Genomic DNA, 17,246 nt, shown 5'->3' on the forward strand with positions numbered 1-17,246 from the left:
CGAGTAGCTGGGATTACAGACATGCATGCACCACACCCAGCTAATTTTTGTATTTTTAGTAGAGACAGGATTTCATCATGTTGGCCAGGCGGGTCTTGAACTCCTGACCTCAAGTGATCCGCCGTCCTTGACCTTCCGAAGTGCTGGGATTACAGGCATGAGCCACTACGCCTGGCCTCATTTTTTTTTTTCTTGAGACAAGGTCTCACTGTATCACCTAGGCTTGAGTGCAGTGGTGCAATCAGAGCTCACTGCTGCCTCAAACTCCCAGGCGGCTCAAGCAAACTCCTGGGCTCAAGCAATCCTCCCAACTTAGCCTCCTGAGTAGCTGGGGCTACAGGCATACACCACCACACCCGGCTAATTAAAAAAATTTTTTTTGTAGAGACAGGGTCTTGCCATCTTGCGCAAGCTGGTCTTGAACTCCTAGGCTCAAGTGATCCTCCCGCCTTGGCCTCCCAAAGTGCTGGGGTTATGGGTGGTGAACCACCTAGCTTGGTCCTTGTACATTTCTTAACAGTTGGTTTGTTTGAATCAAGATCAAAAAAGGATCTGGACGTGGTGGCTCACCATGGTGGCTGGTATTACATGGTGGATCTGTAATACCAGCACTTTGGGAGTCCTAAGTAGGAGAATCACATGAAACCACAAGTTTGAGACCAGCCTGTGCAACAAAGCAGGACTCCCCTCTCTGCAAACTATTCTAAAAATTAGTCCAGGCATGGTGGCTCATGCCTGTAATCCCAGCACTTTGGGAGGCTGAGGCAGGTGGATCACTTGAGGTCAGGAGTTTGAGACTAGCCTGGCCAAAACAGTGAAACCCCGTCTCTACTAAAAATTAAAAAAAAAAAAAAAAAAAAAAAAAATTAGTCCGGTGCAGTGGCACACACCTGTAGTCCCAGCTGCTCTGGAGGCTGAGGTGGGACAATTGCTTGAGCGAGGAGTTCGAGGTTGCAGTAAGCTGAGATTCTGCCACTGCACTCCAGCCTGGGCAACAGAGCAAGACATTGACTCTTAAAAAACAACAGAATGTGAAGACCTTGACTCTTAAAAAACAATAGATTGTATACAACAGTCCTACCTCTGGGAGTGGATCCTACCAACTACTCCCACTTATCTAAAGGTATATATGTTCAGTATAGCCACTGCAGTACTGTTTGCAGTAGCAAATGACCAGAAACAATCAGAAGGTCCCTCAGTAATGGACTGATTGATCAAAGACTTTTTTTGGCTGGGTGCAGTGACTCACGACTGTAATCCCAGCACTTTGGGAGGCCAAAGCGGGCGGAATACCTGAGGTCAGGAGTTCAAAACCAGCCTGGCCAACATGGCAAAACCCTGTCTCTACAAAAGATAAAAAATTAGCTGGATGTGGTGGGGTGTGCTTATAGTCCCAGCTACTTGGGAGTCTGAGGTGGGAAGATTGCTTGAGCCCAGGAGGTCGAGGTTGCAGTGAGCTGTAATTGTGCCACTGTACTGCTACCGGGGCAACAGAGACTCTGTCTCAAAATGAATGAATGAATGAATGAAAGGAAGGATGTAAGACAGAAAAGAAAGGAAAAAGAAGCAGCTGGGCATGGTGTCTGATGCTTGTAATCCCATACTTTCGGAGGCTGAGAGATGGAAGGATCACTTGAGCCAGGAGTTTAAGACCAGCCTGGGCAATGTAGTAAGACTTTTGTCTCTACAAAAAAATAAAAACAAAATTAGCCAGGTTTGGTGGCATGTACCTGTAGTTCCAGCTACTGAGGAGGTTGGGATGGGAAGATTACCTAAGCCCAGGAGGTTGAGGCTGGGGTGAGCCGACATCATGCCACTGCACTCCAGCCTGGAGTGCAGAGCAAGAGTCTATCTCAAAAAGACAAGCAAAGAAAACAATACAAAATGAATTGAGGGGAGTTCTCCAAGATTTATATGGGAAGAAGTACAATGGTGTATAGTATACTGCTACCTGAGTTAAAAAGGTTTAAAAAAAAAGATGAAGATGAAGGAGCAATGCAGATATGTTAGGAAGGTTTACATGTTCACTGTATACTCTGTACAGCTTGAATTGCTTTAATCTGTTCATAGACATACACATGTATATATGCATATATATATCAGGTGTTTTAAAAATATATGGGTTTATATATGGTTTTTAAAATAAGACAAATCTGGTTTTGAATCCTGACTCTTCCACTTAATTATTGTGTAACCTTGGGCAAATTAATTTCCCTGAGTCTCTGATCCTTATTCTTTAAATGAGGCTAATGCCTGCCTTCCTCCTAAGGTGATTTTGAGGATTAAAAGAGGACTACACATTAAGCTCTTGGTATACTGTGAGTTATGACTATTGAATTCAATAAAACCCAAGAACCTCATTGATTCTGAATGGTAGGTGTTGTCCAATAGACTTGAATATATTTTTTTGAATGTATTTTATGAATGTTTTACAATTGAATGCCAAAAGAGTTTCTTTTCCTCTTTCCCTACCTAAGTAAATGCTTTGTTTGCCTATTTGTGTCATCAAATGACAGAGAGTACACGGCGCCCATTTGAATTCAGGGCAGGCATTTATTGTTCTTATTACTTGACTGTGACCTTTTTAGGTTTCTTTCCAGAGAACTAGTGTGTCTTCTTTAGACATTTAAGCTGAAATCAAAGTTCTGGACTTTTCTCCAAAGAAAACATTGCATTTTGCTCCCCCAACCTTAATTATAAAAATCAAAATATGTGCACCCATCAAAAAATACAAAGAAAGCAAAACAATAACCTGCAGGCTCACCACCCTAGAGGTCAATATTGCCTGCATTTCCTATTTATTAGTACTTTTCTTTTTTTTTTTTTTTTTTTTTTTTTTTTTGAGACGGAGTCTCGCTCTGTCGCCCGGGCTGGAGTGCAGTGGCCGGATCTCAGCTCACTGCAAGCTCCGCCTCCCGGGTTTACGCCATTCTCCTGCCTCAGCCTCCCAAGTAACTGGGACTACAGGCGCCCGCCATCTCGCCCGGCTAGTTTTTTGTATTTTTTAGTAGAGACGGGGTTTCACCGTGTTCGCCAGGATGGTCTCGATCTTCTGACCTCGTGATCCACCCGTCTCGGCCTCCCAAAGTGCTGGGATTACAGGCTTGAGCCACCGCGCCCGGCCTATTAGTACTTTTCAATGTTAAAAGCTAAACGTTTGACATTCATTAGTTTATTTAATCCTTTAGAACAGTTCTTTAAGGGAGATGTTGTTATTAACCATACTTTGTGGAAGAAGAAACTATGACTTAGTAAGTTTCTTGAGATTTTATAGCTAGCAAATGGCAGAGCAGAAATTCAAAGCCAGACCTGTTGAACACCGTAGCTGATGCTTTTAACAATGTCTTTATGCTATGTTCCCCAAATCTACCTCTGCACATGTGCATGTACACATAAACATTAACTATATCATAGTAATTCTGTTTAGTAGCCTTTTTCTTCACTCAACAATGTGTCTTGAATATTGCCCATATCTAAATACCTAGAGGTTTGTTGCCGTTTTTAATGACTTCATAGTTTCCCATTGTAGAGATGTGCCATCATCTAACCACTCCTTTATTGATGAGCATTTAAGTGCTTAGAGATGGTGTTGTGACAAACACAAATGTGTATTACATCGTTGCACATGTATTTAGTTGTATTTACTTACTCAATTATGTCTTTAAAATAATTCCAAGAAATGGAATTGCTGTTTAAGGGAGTATTCACATTTAGAGTTTTGGTGTTGATTGCCTGACTGCCCTCAAGTATGTTGTGCCAATTTGAGATGCTGTGGCTCTTATATGTTCTTTCTGTAAGGGACATTTTGAAACTTTTTAGACAGTTCACACAACTGTTTGGCTTACAAAAAAGGTGACCCCCGCTTTTTTTTTTTTTTTTTTTTTTTTTTTAGACAGAGTTTCACTCTGTCGCCCAGGCTGTAGTGCAGTGGCGCAGTCTCCGCTCACTGCCAGCTCTGCCTCCTGGGTTCACGCCATTCTCCTGCCTCAGCCTCCTGAGTAGCTGGGACTACAGGCGCCCGCCACTATGCCCAGCTAATTTTTTTTGTATTTTTAGTAGAGACGGGGTTTCACTGTGTTAACCAGGATGGTCTGGATCTCCTGACCTCATGATCCACCCACCTCGCCTCCCGAAGTGCTGGGATTACAGGCGTGAGCCACTGCGCCTGGCCGACCTTATGTTTATAAATAATGCCTGTAATAACAACATAATATATTTTATTGGTTTCTTTTTTGACATCTTTGCTCTAAATGCTTTTTAGAGCTGACACTACGTGACTTGCTACATTTACATAAGAAAGTTAAAAATTCCGGTGCTATGGACCTAATAGAAACTGTTTTACAAAGCTTCATCCTAAATTTGGGATAAGCAGGTCCCAAATTTAGATCCCTTAGTAGGTCCCCTCATTTATCAATTAAAACATTTTTATTATCTTTTTTTTTTTTTTTTTTAATTGAGATGGAATCTCGCACTGTTGCTTGGACTGGAGTGCAGTGGCATGATATCAGCTCACTGCAACCTCCGCCTCCCGGGTTCAAGCGATTCTTTTGCCTCAGCCTCTCGAGTAGCTGAGACTACAGCTGCCTGCCACCACACCCGGCTAATTTTTGTACTTTTAGTAGAGACGGGGTTTCACCATGTTGGCCAGGATGATCCACCCTTGTGATCCACCCGCCTTGGCCTCCCAAAGTGTTGAGATTATATGTGTGAGCCACCATACCCAGCCCATTTTTATTATCTTATATTCGTGGTGGTCAGCACAAGTGGATAGATAAAATGGGAAAAATGAGTAACCCCTGTATATTTAATTTCACAAAAGCCTTTCCCTCTCTCTCTTTCCGTTTATTTTATTTTATTTTTTGACTAAGTAATATATTTACATGATTCAAAACTCAAGAGGTATTAAAGGGTATACACACTTTGGGAGGCTAAGGTGGACGGATCACCTGAGGCCGGGAGTTCGAGACCAGCCTTGCCATGGCAAAACCCCATCTGTACTAAAAATACAAAAATTAGCTGGGTGTGGTGGTGGGTGCCTGCTGTTCCAGCTACTCGGGAGGCTGAGGCACAGGAATCATTTGAACAGGAGGCAGAGGTTGCAGTAAGCCAAGATTGCACCACAGCACTCCAGTCTGGGTGACGGAGTGAAACTCGGTCTGAAGAACAACAACAGAAAAAAGGGTATATAATGAAAAGTTTCTCTTCTACTTTTGGCCCTCATCCAGCCAGCTCTTTTAGGGAAAGCCACTGTTGTTATCTGGCAGTTGTTATATGGTTCTTGTGAATTCTTTCAGATATTTTTAATGCACATATAAGCAAATGTAGAGCCATTTCCTCAATATGTATAAAATATCTTTTTAAAAGTTCTGCAGGACAGTGGTGTTATTTTTCAACCCAAGATGGATAATCTTGTTTTAAAAAGTGTGTAACTCCCGTTGTGAAACTGGCCATCATAGGAACCAGAGACCTAGAATTGGACTTGCTTTCCTGATGTGATTCAGGGATTGCAAACATGGGGTCCTGATACTTCAAAAACAATTAGAAATAATTGTAAAAGGGAGTAGTGTTGATGGTGATGAAGTGGATATAGAGTAAAAACAGCTGCTTCCCCGGAGAGACGCCTGTCCAGGGAATTGGTTTAGGCTACTTAGCAGGGAGTCGCTTTTATCTTCTTGCTTGAGTGCTGCAGTGCTTTTCTGATTGCTCATGTGATCTTTGGCTTGGGCTGCATTTCAGACACTCTGAGTATTTGAACCCTGGGCCAGGCAGTTGGCAGGTGGTTGCCTTATCTGATCTTACAGGACATTGCTTTGGAATGCATTGATTTGAGGTGCATTAGTATGCACTCTGTGTGCCCACAGGTTGCACCTCCTTGCAGGGTTGTTCCTGGGGAATTGCCAAACCTCTATTTTTTCCCATTTGGAGATACCATATGCTCATTAAAGAGAATTTGGAAAACACAGAAATGTTGAAAGAGCAGGGGAAATCACCTGTACTATTACCCAGGGTTGACCACTATTGATGTTTTTACGTGTCTTTATGTTTATATAATTGTGACTGCATGCAGTAATTCAATTTTGTAAACTGCTTTTTCATTTATGATAAGCACTTTCTGTGTTATTACAGAGCTTCAGCAAATGGCATTTAAAAAGATAGGCTAGCGTGTCAGGCCTTTCTTAGTCAAATCATACATACATGAATTTGGTCATAGAGATGTCTACAAGAGCCAGCCAGGAAGTATAAGTGAGCAAAGCATGCTAGATGTGAAACAGGAGAGAGTAGGGTTGGGGAGGATTCCTATTGCTGCCACTTGGGGTTCAGGTCAAGGGCTGTCAGATATTCCCATGTTTCCAGAGAAGTGGAATTTTTTTTTTTTTTTTTTTTTTTAATATGAAATTGTTAGGCTGGGTGCGGTGGCTCACGCCTGTAATCCCAGCACTTTGGAAGGCTGAGGTGGGCAGATCACCTGAGGTCAGGAGTTTGAGACCAGCCTGACCAACATGGAGAAATCCCATCTCTACTTAAAAAAATACAAAATTAGCCGGGCAAGGTGGCGCATCCCTGCAATCCCAGCTACTTGGGAGGCTAAGGCGAGAGACTCACTTGAACCCGGGAGGCGGAGGTTGTGGTGAGCCAAGATCATGTCATTGCATTCCAGCCTGGGGCAGCAAGAGTGAAACTCCGTCCAAAAAAAAAAATTGTTGTTTTTTTGAATTAAAAAAAAAAAAGAATTCAGGCCTGGTGCAATGTCACACCAGTAATCCCAGCACTTTGGAAGTCCAGGGTGGGTGGGTCACTTGAGGCTGGGAGTTCGAGACCAGCCTGGCTAACATGGCAAAAACCCAGCTCTATAACAAATACAGCAGTTAGTTATGCATGGTGGCGTGAGCCTGTAATCCCAGCTACTCAGGAGGCTGAGGCAGAAAATTGCCCGGGAGGCGGAGGTTGCAATGAGCTGTGATTGTGCCACTGCACTCCAGCCTGGGTGACAGAGTGAGACTCTATCTCAAAAAACAAACAAAACAAAAATTCAGGGAATAATGTAAGAAATAGAATCAACAAAGTAAGAGAAATGTTAACATTTTCTCTTATAAGCTTGAAAGCTTCCTCTGTTTTTGTTTTTTTAAGAGAAAGGATAAAATATTACAGATAAAGTTGAAATACCCTTCCTATCTCTACTCCCATTATCCATACTTCCCATTGCCCAGTTTGGGCAGCCACTATCATAAATTATTATATATCCTTCTATCTCTTCTCTTCTCCCCTCCCCTCCCCTTTCTTCAGAGACATGGGCTCACTCTGGAGTGCAGTGGTACAATCATGGCTCACTGTAACCTCCACCTCCTGGGCTCAAGTGATCCTTCCAGTTTTCTGGAGTAGCTATAGGTAGTAGGCCACCATGCTGGGCTAATTTTCATTTTTGGTAGAAATAGGGTCTTGCTCTGTTGCCCTGGGTGGTCTCAAACTTCTCAACTCAAGTGATCCTACTACCTCAGCCTACCAAAGTGCTGCAATTACAGAGGTGTGAGCCACTGCACCCATCCTATCCCACTTTTTAATACTTATACATACATAAATGCAAATCCATGAACACCATATTGTTTTGTAAGTTCCTAATCATAACTGTCACTCTGCAGCTTTGTTTCTCACTCAAGCCTATTTATTTATCCATATTAAATATGTAACCCTAATTCAGAGGTTGACAAACACTTTCTGTCACCCAGGCTGTCTGTCTCGCTCTGTCACCCAGGCTGGAGCGCACTGGCACGATCTCAGCTCACTTGCAACCTCCAACTCCTGGGTTCAAGTGATTTTTGTGCCTCAGCTTCCTGAGTAGCTGGGATTACAGGCGCATCCCACCACGCCCGGCTAATTTTTGTATTTTTTAGTAGAGATGGGGTTTCACCATGTTGGCCAGGGTGGTTTCAAACTCCTGACCTCAGATGATCCTCCTGCCACAGCCTCCCAAAGTGCTGGGATTACAAGCGTGAGCCACCACACCAACCATATTGTTTATGATATGAATATACCATATTTTATTATTCAATTCCCCTATAAATGGATGTCTAGGTTGTTTCTAGATTTTTTTGCTTGCTTTTTGGGACAGGGTCTTCCTCTGTGACTCAGGCTGGAATGCAGTGGTGTGATCCTGACTCACTGCAGTCTTAACCTCGTGGGCTTAAGCAATCCTCCTGCCTCAGCCTCCCAAGTAGCTGGGACTATAGGCATGTGTCATCATGCCTGGCTAATTTTTCAAGATGGGGTCTCCTTCTGTTCCCAGGCTGGTCTCCAACTCCAGGGCTAAGGCGATCCTCCTGCCTTGGCCTCCCAAAGTACTAGGGTTATAGGTGAGAGCCCCCACACTTGATCTGTTTTGTTTTGTTTACAGATAGTGTCTCCCTCTGTCACCCAGGCTGGAGTGCAGTAGTGCTATTATAGCTCACTACAACCTCCAACTCCTGGACTCAAGGTATCCTCCTGCCTCAGCCTCCCAAGAAACTGGGACTACAGGTATGTTCTACCACACCCAGCTATATTTTTTAAATTAAAAAAAATTTTTTTGAGACAGTCTCGTTCTGTCGCCCAGGCTGGAGTGCAGTGGCGCAATCTCGGCTCACTGCAAGCTCCGCCTCCCGGGTTCATGCCATTCTCCTGCCTCAGCCTCCTGAGTAGCTGGGACTACAGACGCCCACCACCATGCCTGGCTAATTTTTTTTGTACTTTTTTAGTAGAGACGGGATTTCACAGTGTTAGCCAGGATGGTCTCCATCTCCTGAATGTGATCTGCCCACCTCGGCCTCCCAAAGTGCTGGGATTACAGGTGTGAGCCACCGCACCCAGCCAATTTTTAAAAATTTTTTTAGAGATGGTCTCACTATGTTCCCCAGGCTGGTCTTGTACTCCTGGCCACAAGGAATCCTCCCACCTCGGCCTCGCAAAGTGCTGGGATTACAGGTGTGAGCCACCACACCCAGCCTGTTTCTAGTTTTTCTACTGTGATAACCATGCTGCAGGAAGCAATCTTGTCTATGTTTTCTTGTGCACATATACAAAGCTTTTTACTAGGATATACATATATAGAGAAGTGGAATTGCTGAGGATTTTGTTGTTGTTGTTTATTTTTACTTTTGGAAACAGGGCAAGACCTAGCACCAGGCTGGAGTGCAGTGGTGCAGTGATGGCTCACTGTAGCCTTGACTTGGGCTTACATGATCCTGTTACCTCACCCTCTCGAATAGCTACGACCACAGGCAAGTGGCACCATGCCCAGCTAGTTTTTAAATTTTTGGTGGAGATAGAGGTCTCCCTATATTGCCGAGGCTTCATGTTCTTTTTTTTTTTTTTTTTTTGACAGAGTCTCACTGTCACCCAGGCTGGAGTACAGTAGTGCAATCTCGGCTCACTGCAGCCTCCACCTCCTGGGTTCAAGCAATTCTCCCGCCTCAGCCTCCCAAGTAGCTGGGACTATAGGCACTTGCCACCACACCCAGCTAATTTTGGTATTTTTAGTAGAGACGGGGTCTCAGACTCCTGACCTCGGGTGATATGCCCGCCTCGGCCTCCCAAAGTGCTGAGATTACAGGTGTGAGCACTGCGCCCAGCCCATGTTTTATTTATTTATTTATTTATTTATTTTTGAGACGTAGTTTTGCTCTTGTCACCTAGGCTGGAGTACAATGGCACAATCTCAGCTCACTACAACCCCCGCCTCTGGGTTCAAGCGATTTTCCTGCCTCAGCCTCCCGAGTAGCTGGGATTACAGACACCCGCCACAGTGCTTATCTAATTTTTGTATTTTTATTAGAGACGGAATTTTACCATGTTGGACAGGCTGGTCTCGAACTCCTGACCTCAGGTGATCCACCTGCCTCAGCCTCCCAAAGTGCTGAGATTACAGATGTGAGCCACCATGCCCCGCCCATGTTGTTTTAAATACCAGGTGGGCCAAATAAAATGTTTCAGATAGAATGTAACCAGTTTGTGACCTCTCTCTTAGGCTTTCCATAGGAAGCCAGTAGTTACTGAGAATCCAATTCATACCTAGTTCTGGACTTTGAGGTGAGACTCTGTGACTGCTAGCAGGGTGAGGATGCGTGAATCTAAAAACAAAAGAGTTGGAAAACGGTCTGGAAGAGTGTGGCTGCTGTGACAAATGTGCATTTGATTTCCTCAGCAGATAAAAGAGATGAGGTTGGGGAATGACTCAATATTTCATGTTCAATAACCATTCAAACAGTGGGTGTTAACACTGAATGACAAGTTCTAGCAGAAAAGGTCTTCAGGATGAAGGTGATGAGCTGGTGATCTGTGCTTCCTTCTTTCCTGGCAATTCTGTGAGTTCCTTTAAAGATTTATCACTCTGTAATTAGACCCACTGGAAGAATAACAAAGGTAATAAAGAAAGAGTATCAGGGCATCCTTCCAAGAAAACTCTCTCCTTTGAGGAAGACCCAGAATAAGATTTTAAGCCTTGGTGGCAGGAAATTAACTTAGTCCATTTTCCTGAAAGAGTGTGTCAATAATACATGACTAGTTCAGTCTAGCTGGGTGAGTTCAGAAAAGAAATGGTGTTCTGTGTTCAGAGTTGAGGAGATTTAATTAAGGGGACTCATGCTTTGGGAATTCCTTCCTTTTTGAAGATTTTTAAGATTAATGTAGGTCATTATCATGCCTTTGTTTCTATCATTTTGGAGAGCTCAAAAAATACACGGAGCTATTACAAAGCAGCTGAACCTCAAGGTCAGCTTGCTGCAGGCTTGCTTTCTTCTTTTCTTTCACAGGCTTGGAACCCCATTGTTTTGACAGGTAAAAGTTGGACAGCTCTGCCTTCTCAGAAGTCCTGTAATGCAGAAGAATCAGTCCTCTGCACTGACCTGTCTCCCTGTCCTGCTCTGCCATTCAGTTTCTCTTACTCTTTCAGGTCTAGGATCTTGTCTGGCAGGCTCATGCACTGCAACAGAGGTCTTCCCAGAGGATTATCAGGGGCTGGGATTTTCCCTTTGCACCTAGATCAGCTTTGGCAGGCCTCTGTTGAAATGGAGGGAGAGACAGGCCGTAGCTCAGGAACCATTCCCCTGAAATGAAAAGGTGCAGGAAACTGGGCCTTCTAACATCTGTCTCTTTCTTCCCATCTGGCAAAATTCTAATAGCATCTAGAAGAAGCTTGTCCAACTGTGGCCCAGGGTGGCTTTGAATGTGGCCCAACACAAATTCGTAAACTTTGTTTAAACATTATGAGATGTTTTTGCAATTTTTTGTTTAACTCGTTAACTATTGTAGTGTTAGTGTATTTTATGTGTGGCTCAAGACAATTCTTCTTCCAGTGTGGCCCAGGGAAGCCAAAAGATTGGATACCCCTGATCTAGAAGATAACTAATACATTCCTGAAGGGCTTCCTTTTGCATAGTTTTCTTTACATGGCTTGAGATTTAGTTCTTATTGAACATCAATTAGGTATTTAGATCTCAATTTAATCTGAATTTGTTTTAGGATGATTGTTACAAATTGAACAATAGAAATGTTATTTTAGAGTGAGCGCTGTGGCTCACGCATGTAATCCCAGCACTTTGGGAGGCTGAGTGGAGGCTGAGTGGGGTGGATCGCCTGAGGCCAGGAGTTCGAGACCAGCCTGGCCATCATGGTGAAACCCCATCTCTACTAAAAAATGCAAAAATTAGCTGGATGTGGTGGCGGGTGCTTGTGATCCCAGCTACTTGGGAGGCTGAGGCAGGAGAATTGCTTGAACACGGGAGGTAGAGGTTGCAGTGGACTGAGATCACACCACTGACTGCAGCCTGGGTGACAGAGCGAGACTCTGTTAAAAAAAAAAAGTTATTTTAGGCTGGGTGCAGTGGCTTACATCTGTAATCCCAGCACTTTGGGAGGCCAGGGCGGGGGAATCACCTGAGGTCAAGAGTTTGAGACCAGACTGGCCAACACGGTAAAACCACATCCCTACTAAAAATACAAAAATTAGCCATGCATGGTGGCGGGCGCTTGTAATCCCAGCTACTCGTGAGACTGAGGCGGGAGAATTGCTTGAACCCGGGAGGCAGAGGCTGCAGTAAGCCAAGATTGCGCCCTTGCACTCCAGCCTGGGTCACAAGAGCAAAACTCAGTCTCAAAAAAAAGAAAAATAGAAAAAGAAATGTTTTTGTAGTGATGTTTAATGAATAAAATTAGGCCTCATTCTTAATCGCTGGAGTGACCCCCTGACAAGGGTTTTGGATGAACCTGTATTGTTATTTTAATCTAGCTTTATATTGGTTTACAAAGTACTTCCACCCTTATAAGCACCTCTTAGTCTCATAATCATCCTTAAAAAAGAAGAATTGCACCTATTTTTTCAGATTTTACAGAAAATGGGTTCAGAGAGGTTAAGAGGTCTTCTGTTTCTTCATTCTAGACGACAATGTTTTATTACATGTAACGACTGGAAAAAATATGAAAAGCAACTTTTTGTGTTTCCACTTGCTTAGCGGCAGAACAGTCTATGAAGATCAGTGGGGGAATATGTTGATGCTGTCTATTTATTAAGCTACAGCATTTATGCCCAAATGGCCCATCACTGCTTCACCTTCTCCCACCATGGGAGAATGGCCGGAAATAGGTCATTCTCACAACTAAGAAGAATGCTGTCATTGTTCTGCATATTTTTTAAAAATTGCAATTGCATATATCCTTTGATTCAGCAATTCCACTTCTAGGAATTGATGCTTACAGATATACTTTCCCACACATGAATGATTGTGTGTCCTAGGTTTTTCACAGCAGAATATCAGAAACAGCTGAAGTGCATCTGCAGCAGTGACATAAATTATGGTGTATGCATACAGTAGAGTATTATGCTGCTGTTGCAAAGAATAAAGCAGCTCTGTATTTACCCAGGGAATGAACTCCAAGGACACGGTTTATTATTGTATATAATATGTTTGTGTAAAAAGGGAGGGGATAAGTGTGTATTAATACATATTTGCTTATTATGTATCAGCGATTAAAAATCTAATAACCCTTGTCTGTGGGCAGCAGAACAGGATGGCTAGAGAACAGGTCACAGAGAGAGAGAGACCTGTCACTGAAGGGCCTTTTGATAAAAAACAAAACAGCCAGGCATGGCCTGTAATCCCAGCACTTTGGAAGGCTGAGGTGGGTGGATCACCGGAGATCAGGAGTCAGAGACTAACCTGGCCAACATGGGGAAACCCTGTCTCTACTAAAAAAGAAACTACAAAAATTAGCTGGATATGGTGGTGGGTTCCTGTAGTCCTAGCTACTCAGGAGGCTGAGCCTGGGGAATTGCGTGAACCCATGACGTGGAGGTTGCAGTGAGCCGAGATAGCACCACTGCACTCCAGCCTGCGGGACAGAGGGGAGACTCCATCTCCTGACCTCGTGATCCGCCTGTCTCGGCCTCCCAAAGTGCTGGGATTACAGGCTTGAGCCACCGCGCCAGGCCTAATTTTTATTTTTGTATTTTTATTTCACTTTATTTATTTTGAAACAGAGTCTTGCTCTGTTGTCCAGGCCAGAGTACAGTGGCGTAGTCTTGGCTGTCTGCAACTTCCGCCTCCCAGACTCAAGCGATTCTTATGCCACAGCCGCCTCAGTAGCTGGGATTATAGGCACACGCCACCGCGCCCAGCTAATTTTTGTATTTTTCGTAGAGACGGGTTTTTGCCATGTTGGCCAGGCTGGTCTCAAACTCCTGACCACAAGGGATCCATCCACCTCATTCTCCCAAAGTGCTGGAATTACAGGTGTGAGCCACCGAGGCTGGTCATTATTTTTATTTTACTTTTTTTTTTGAGACGGAGTCTTGCTTTGTCACGCAGGCTGGAGAGCAGTGGCACGATCTCAGCTCACTACAAGCTCCGCCTCCTGGGTTCAGGCCATTCTCCTACCTCAGCCTCCCGAGTGGCTGGGACTACAGGCGCCTGCCACCATGCCCGGCTAATTTTTTGTTTATTTAGTAGAGACGGGGTTTCACCGTGTTAGCCAGGATGATCTTGATCTCCTGACCTCGTAACCCACCCGCCTCGGCCTCCCAAAGTTCTGGGATTACAGGGGTGAGCCACCGCGCCCAGCCACTTATTTTACTTTATTATTTATTTATTTATTTATTTATTTATTTATTTTGAGATGGAGTCTCGCTCTGTCGCCCAGGCTGGAGTGCAGTGGCCAGATCTCAGCTCACTGCAAGCTCCGCCTCCTGGGTTTATGCCATTCTCCTGCCTCAGCCTCCCGAGTAGCTGGGACTACAGGCACCCGCCACCCCGCCCGGCTAAGTTTTTTGTATTTTTTAGTAGAGACGGGGTTTCACCGTGTTAGCCAGGATGGTCTCGATCTCCTGACCTCGTGATCCGCCTGTCTCGGCCTCCCAAAGTGCTGGGATTACAGGCTTGAGCCACCGCGGCCGGCCTACTTTATTTTTAAGATAGAGTCTCACTCTGTCATCCAGACTGAAGTGCAGTGGTGTGATCGCAGCTTACTGTACCCTCAACCTCCTCGGCTCAAGCAGTCCTCCCATCTCAGCTTCCCAAGTAGCTAAGACTAGAGACATGGGCCACCATGCCTAGCTAATTGTTTTTTTGTTTTGTTTCGTTTTGTTTTGGAGAGATGGGGGCTCACTATGTTGCCCAGGCTGGTCTCAAACACCTGTACTTAAGTGATCCTCTGGCTTCAGCCTCCCAAAATGCTGGGATTACAGATGTGAACTACTGTGTACAGCCTAATTTAAAAATTTTTTGGAGACAGGGTCTTGCTGTGTTACCCAGGCTGGCCTGAAACTCCTGGTCTCAAGGAATTTGCCTGCCTCAGCCTCCCAGAGTGAGACCCAGACTTAAAAGATTTCCAGCTGCCTCAGCCTGTAGCATAAGATCAAATATTGATTGAGAGGAGGATGGGCTCACTGACAATACTGGTGGACTGCAGTTTTTCATTTTTACCACTGAAGCTGGTTAAGATCCTGTGAGGAAATACACAGTGTAGGAAAGTTATCAAATATGGCTGTCAGGTTAGCGAGATGAAGACTATTTAGGTGTGTCAGCTTCTGTCAGGCAGCCCCCAGTGACAACAGTACTGTGTTTACTTACTTTTGCTTTTTTTCTAGGACCTTAGCATCCTGAGACATTTTGAATTGACACCCCTCAAGATTGACTGGATCAGAGTTCATCATGTCAAAGTTGAAAAGCTCAGAGTCAGTCAGGGTGGTGGTTCGCTGTCGCCCCATGAATGGCAAGGAAAAGGCTGCTTCGTATGACAAAGTGGTGGATGTGGATGTTAAACTGGGACAGGTATCTGTGAAGAACCCCAAAGGGACAGCCCATGAAATGCCCAAGACCTTCACCTTTGATGCCGTCTATGACTGGAATGCCAAGCAGTTTGAACTGTACGATGAGACGTTCCGACCACTTGTTGACTCGGTCCTGCAAGGTTTCAATGGAACCATTTTTGCCTATGGACAAACTGGGACAGGAAAAACCTACACAATGGAAGGAATCCGTGGTGACCCTGAAAAAAGAGGAGTCATTCCCAACTCATTTGACCACATCTTCACCCACATCTCTCGATCCCAGAATCAACAGTACCTGGTCAGGGCTTCTTACTTAGAGATCTACCAAGAGGAGATCCGAGATCTGCTCTCAAAGGATCAGACCAAAAGGCTTGAGCTCAAAGAGAGGCCTGACACAGGAGTGTATGTGAAAGACCTGTCTTCCTTTGTCACCAAGAGTGTGAAGGAGATAGAGCACGTGATGAATGTGGGGAATCAGAACCGTTCTGTCGGTGCTACCAACATGAACGAGCACAGCTCGCGTTCTCATGCAATTTTCGTTATCACTATCGAGTGCAGCGAGGTGGGCCTCGATGGTGAAAACCACATCCGTGTAGGGAAATTGAACCTTGTAGATCTTGCTGGCAGCGAACGGCAAGCCAAGACTGGCGCCCAAGGGGAGAGATTAAAAGAAGCTACCAAGATCAACCTCTCCCTCTCCGCTTTGGGTAATGTCATCTCTGCTCTGGTGGATGGCAAAAGCACTCACATTCCGTATCGGGACTCAAAGCTTACCAGGCTCCTCCAAGATTCCCTTGGTGGCAATGCTAAGACTGTGATGGTGGCCAACGTGGGGCCTGCTTCTTATAACGTCGAAGAGACTCTGACCACTCTGCGATATGCCAACCGTGCCAAAAACATTAAGAACAAACCAAGGGTCAATGAGGACCCCAAGGATGCCCTCCTTCGAGAATTCCAGGAAGAGATTGCTCGGCTCAAGGCCCAGCTGGAAAAACGGTCCATTGGCAGGAGGAAGAGGCGAGAGAAGCGGAGGGAAGGTGGTGGCAGTGGTGGGGGTGGGGAAGAGGAGGAGGAGGAGGGAGAAGAGGGTGAGGAGGAAGGGGATGATAAGGATGATTACTGGCGGGAACAGCAAGAAAAACTGGAGATTGAGAAGCGGGCCATTGTAGAGGATCACAGCTTGGTTGCAGAGGAGAAGATGAGGCTGCTGAAGGAGAAAGAGAAAAAGATGGAGGACCTGCGGCGGGAGAAAGATGCTGCCGAGATGCTGGGCGCCAAGATCAAGGTACCATACCTATACCCCTCCTTAGGCCCTTGCCGCATCAGTGCTTTTGCTTTCATCAAACAACAACAAAAAACATAACCATATGAGGGATGATGTCTCTCTCAGTTTTGGATTTCCAACAGCCCATGATACCCAGTACTCAATAAACCTTTGTTTAATCGACATGAATATGATTTTTTCACATTTACAAAAATGAAAATTGAATTCATAATGAGAATAATTATTACATATGCACGTAGTATAAAGAACAGCAATAAAAGTAACACCATGTACCCCCCACCCAGTGTAAGAAATAGAACAACATCCGTTTTTCTTTCTTTTTTTTGAGATGGAGTTTCACTCTCGTCACCCAGGCTGAAGTGTGGTGGCGTGATCTTGGCTCACTGCAACCTCTGCCATCTGGGTTCAAGTGATTCTCTTGTGTCAGCCTCCCGAGTACCTGGGATTACAGGTGCCCGCCACCACGCCTGGCTAAGTTTTATATTTTTAGTAGAGATGGGGTTTCACTATGTTGGCCTGGCTGGTCTCAAACTCCTGACCTCAGGTAATCCACCTGTCTCGGCTTCCCCGGGTGCTGGGATTACAGACATGAGCCACTGTGTCCGGCTTTTTCTTTTCTTTTCTTTTTTTTGAGACAGGGTCTTGCTCTGTCAATCCTGGAGTGCAGTG

General features: G+C 44.8%; 1 protein-coding gene across 3 annotated transcripts in view; it reads left to right on the forward strand.

Moving 5' to 3' along the window:
- The window catches only part of KIF3B (kinesin family member 3B), a 54,986-nt gene that overhangs the window by 13,927 nt on the left and 23,813 nt on the right, over positions 1 to 17,246 (forward strand). For 2 of the 3 annotated variants that reach the window (XM_003904884.4, XM_017944898.3), the window contains exon 2: positions 15,110 to 16,577. In XM_003904884.4, the coding sequence (XP_003904933.1) occupies positions 15,174 to 16,577 (1,404 nt within the window). In that variant the 5' untranslated portion in view covers positions 15,110 to 15,173. Of the gene's footprint in view, positions 1 to 8,471; positions 8,512 to 15,109; positions 16,578 to 17,246 lie in introns of those variants that run through there. The other variant, XM_009216353.4, reaches the window with a different exon arrangement.

Source organism: Papio anubis, chromosome 16 (assembly GCF_008728515.1).
Source record: "Papio anubis isolate 15944 chromosome 16, Panubis1.0, whole genome shotgun sequence".
Lineage (NCBI taxonomy): Eukaryota > Metazoa > Chordata > Mammalia > Primates > Cercopithecidae > Papio > Papio anubis.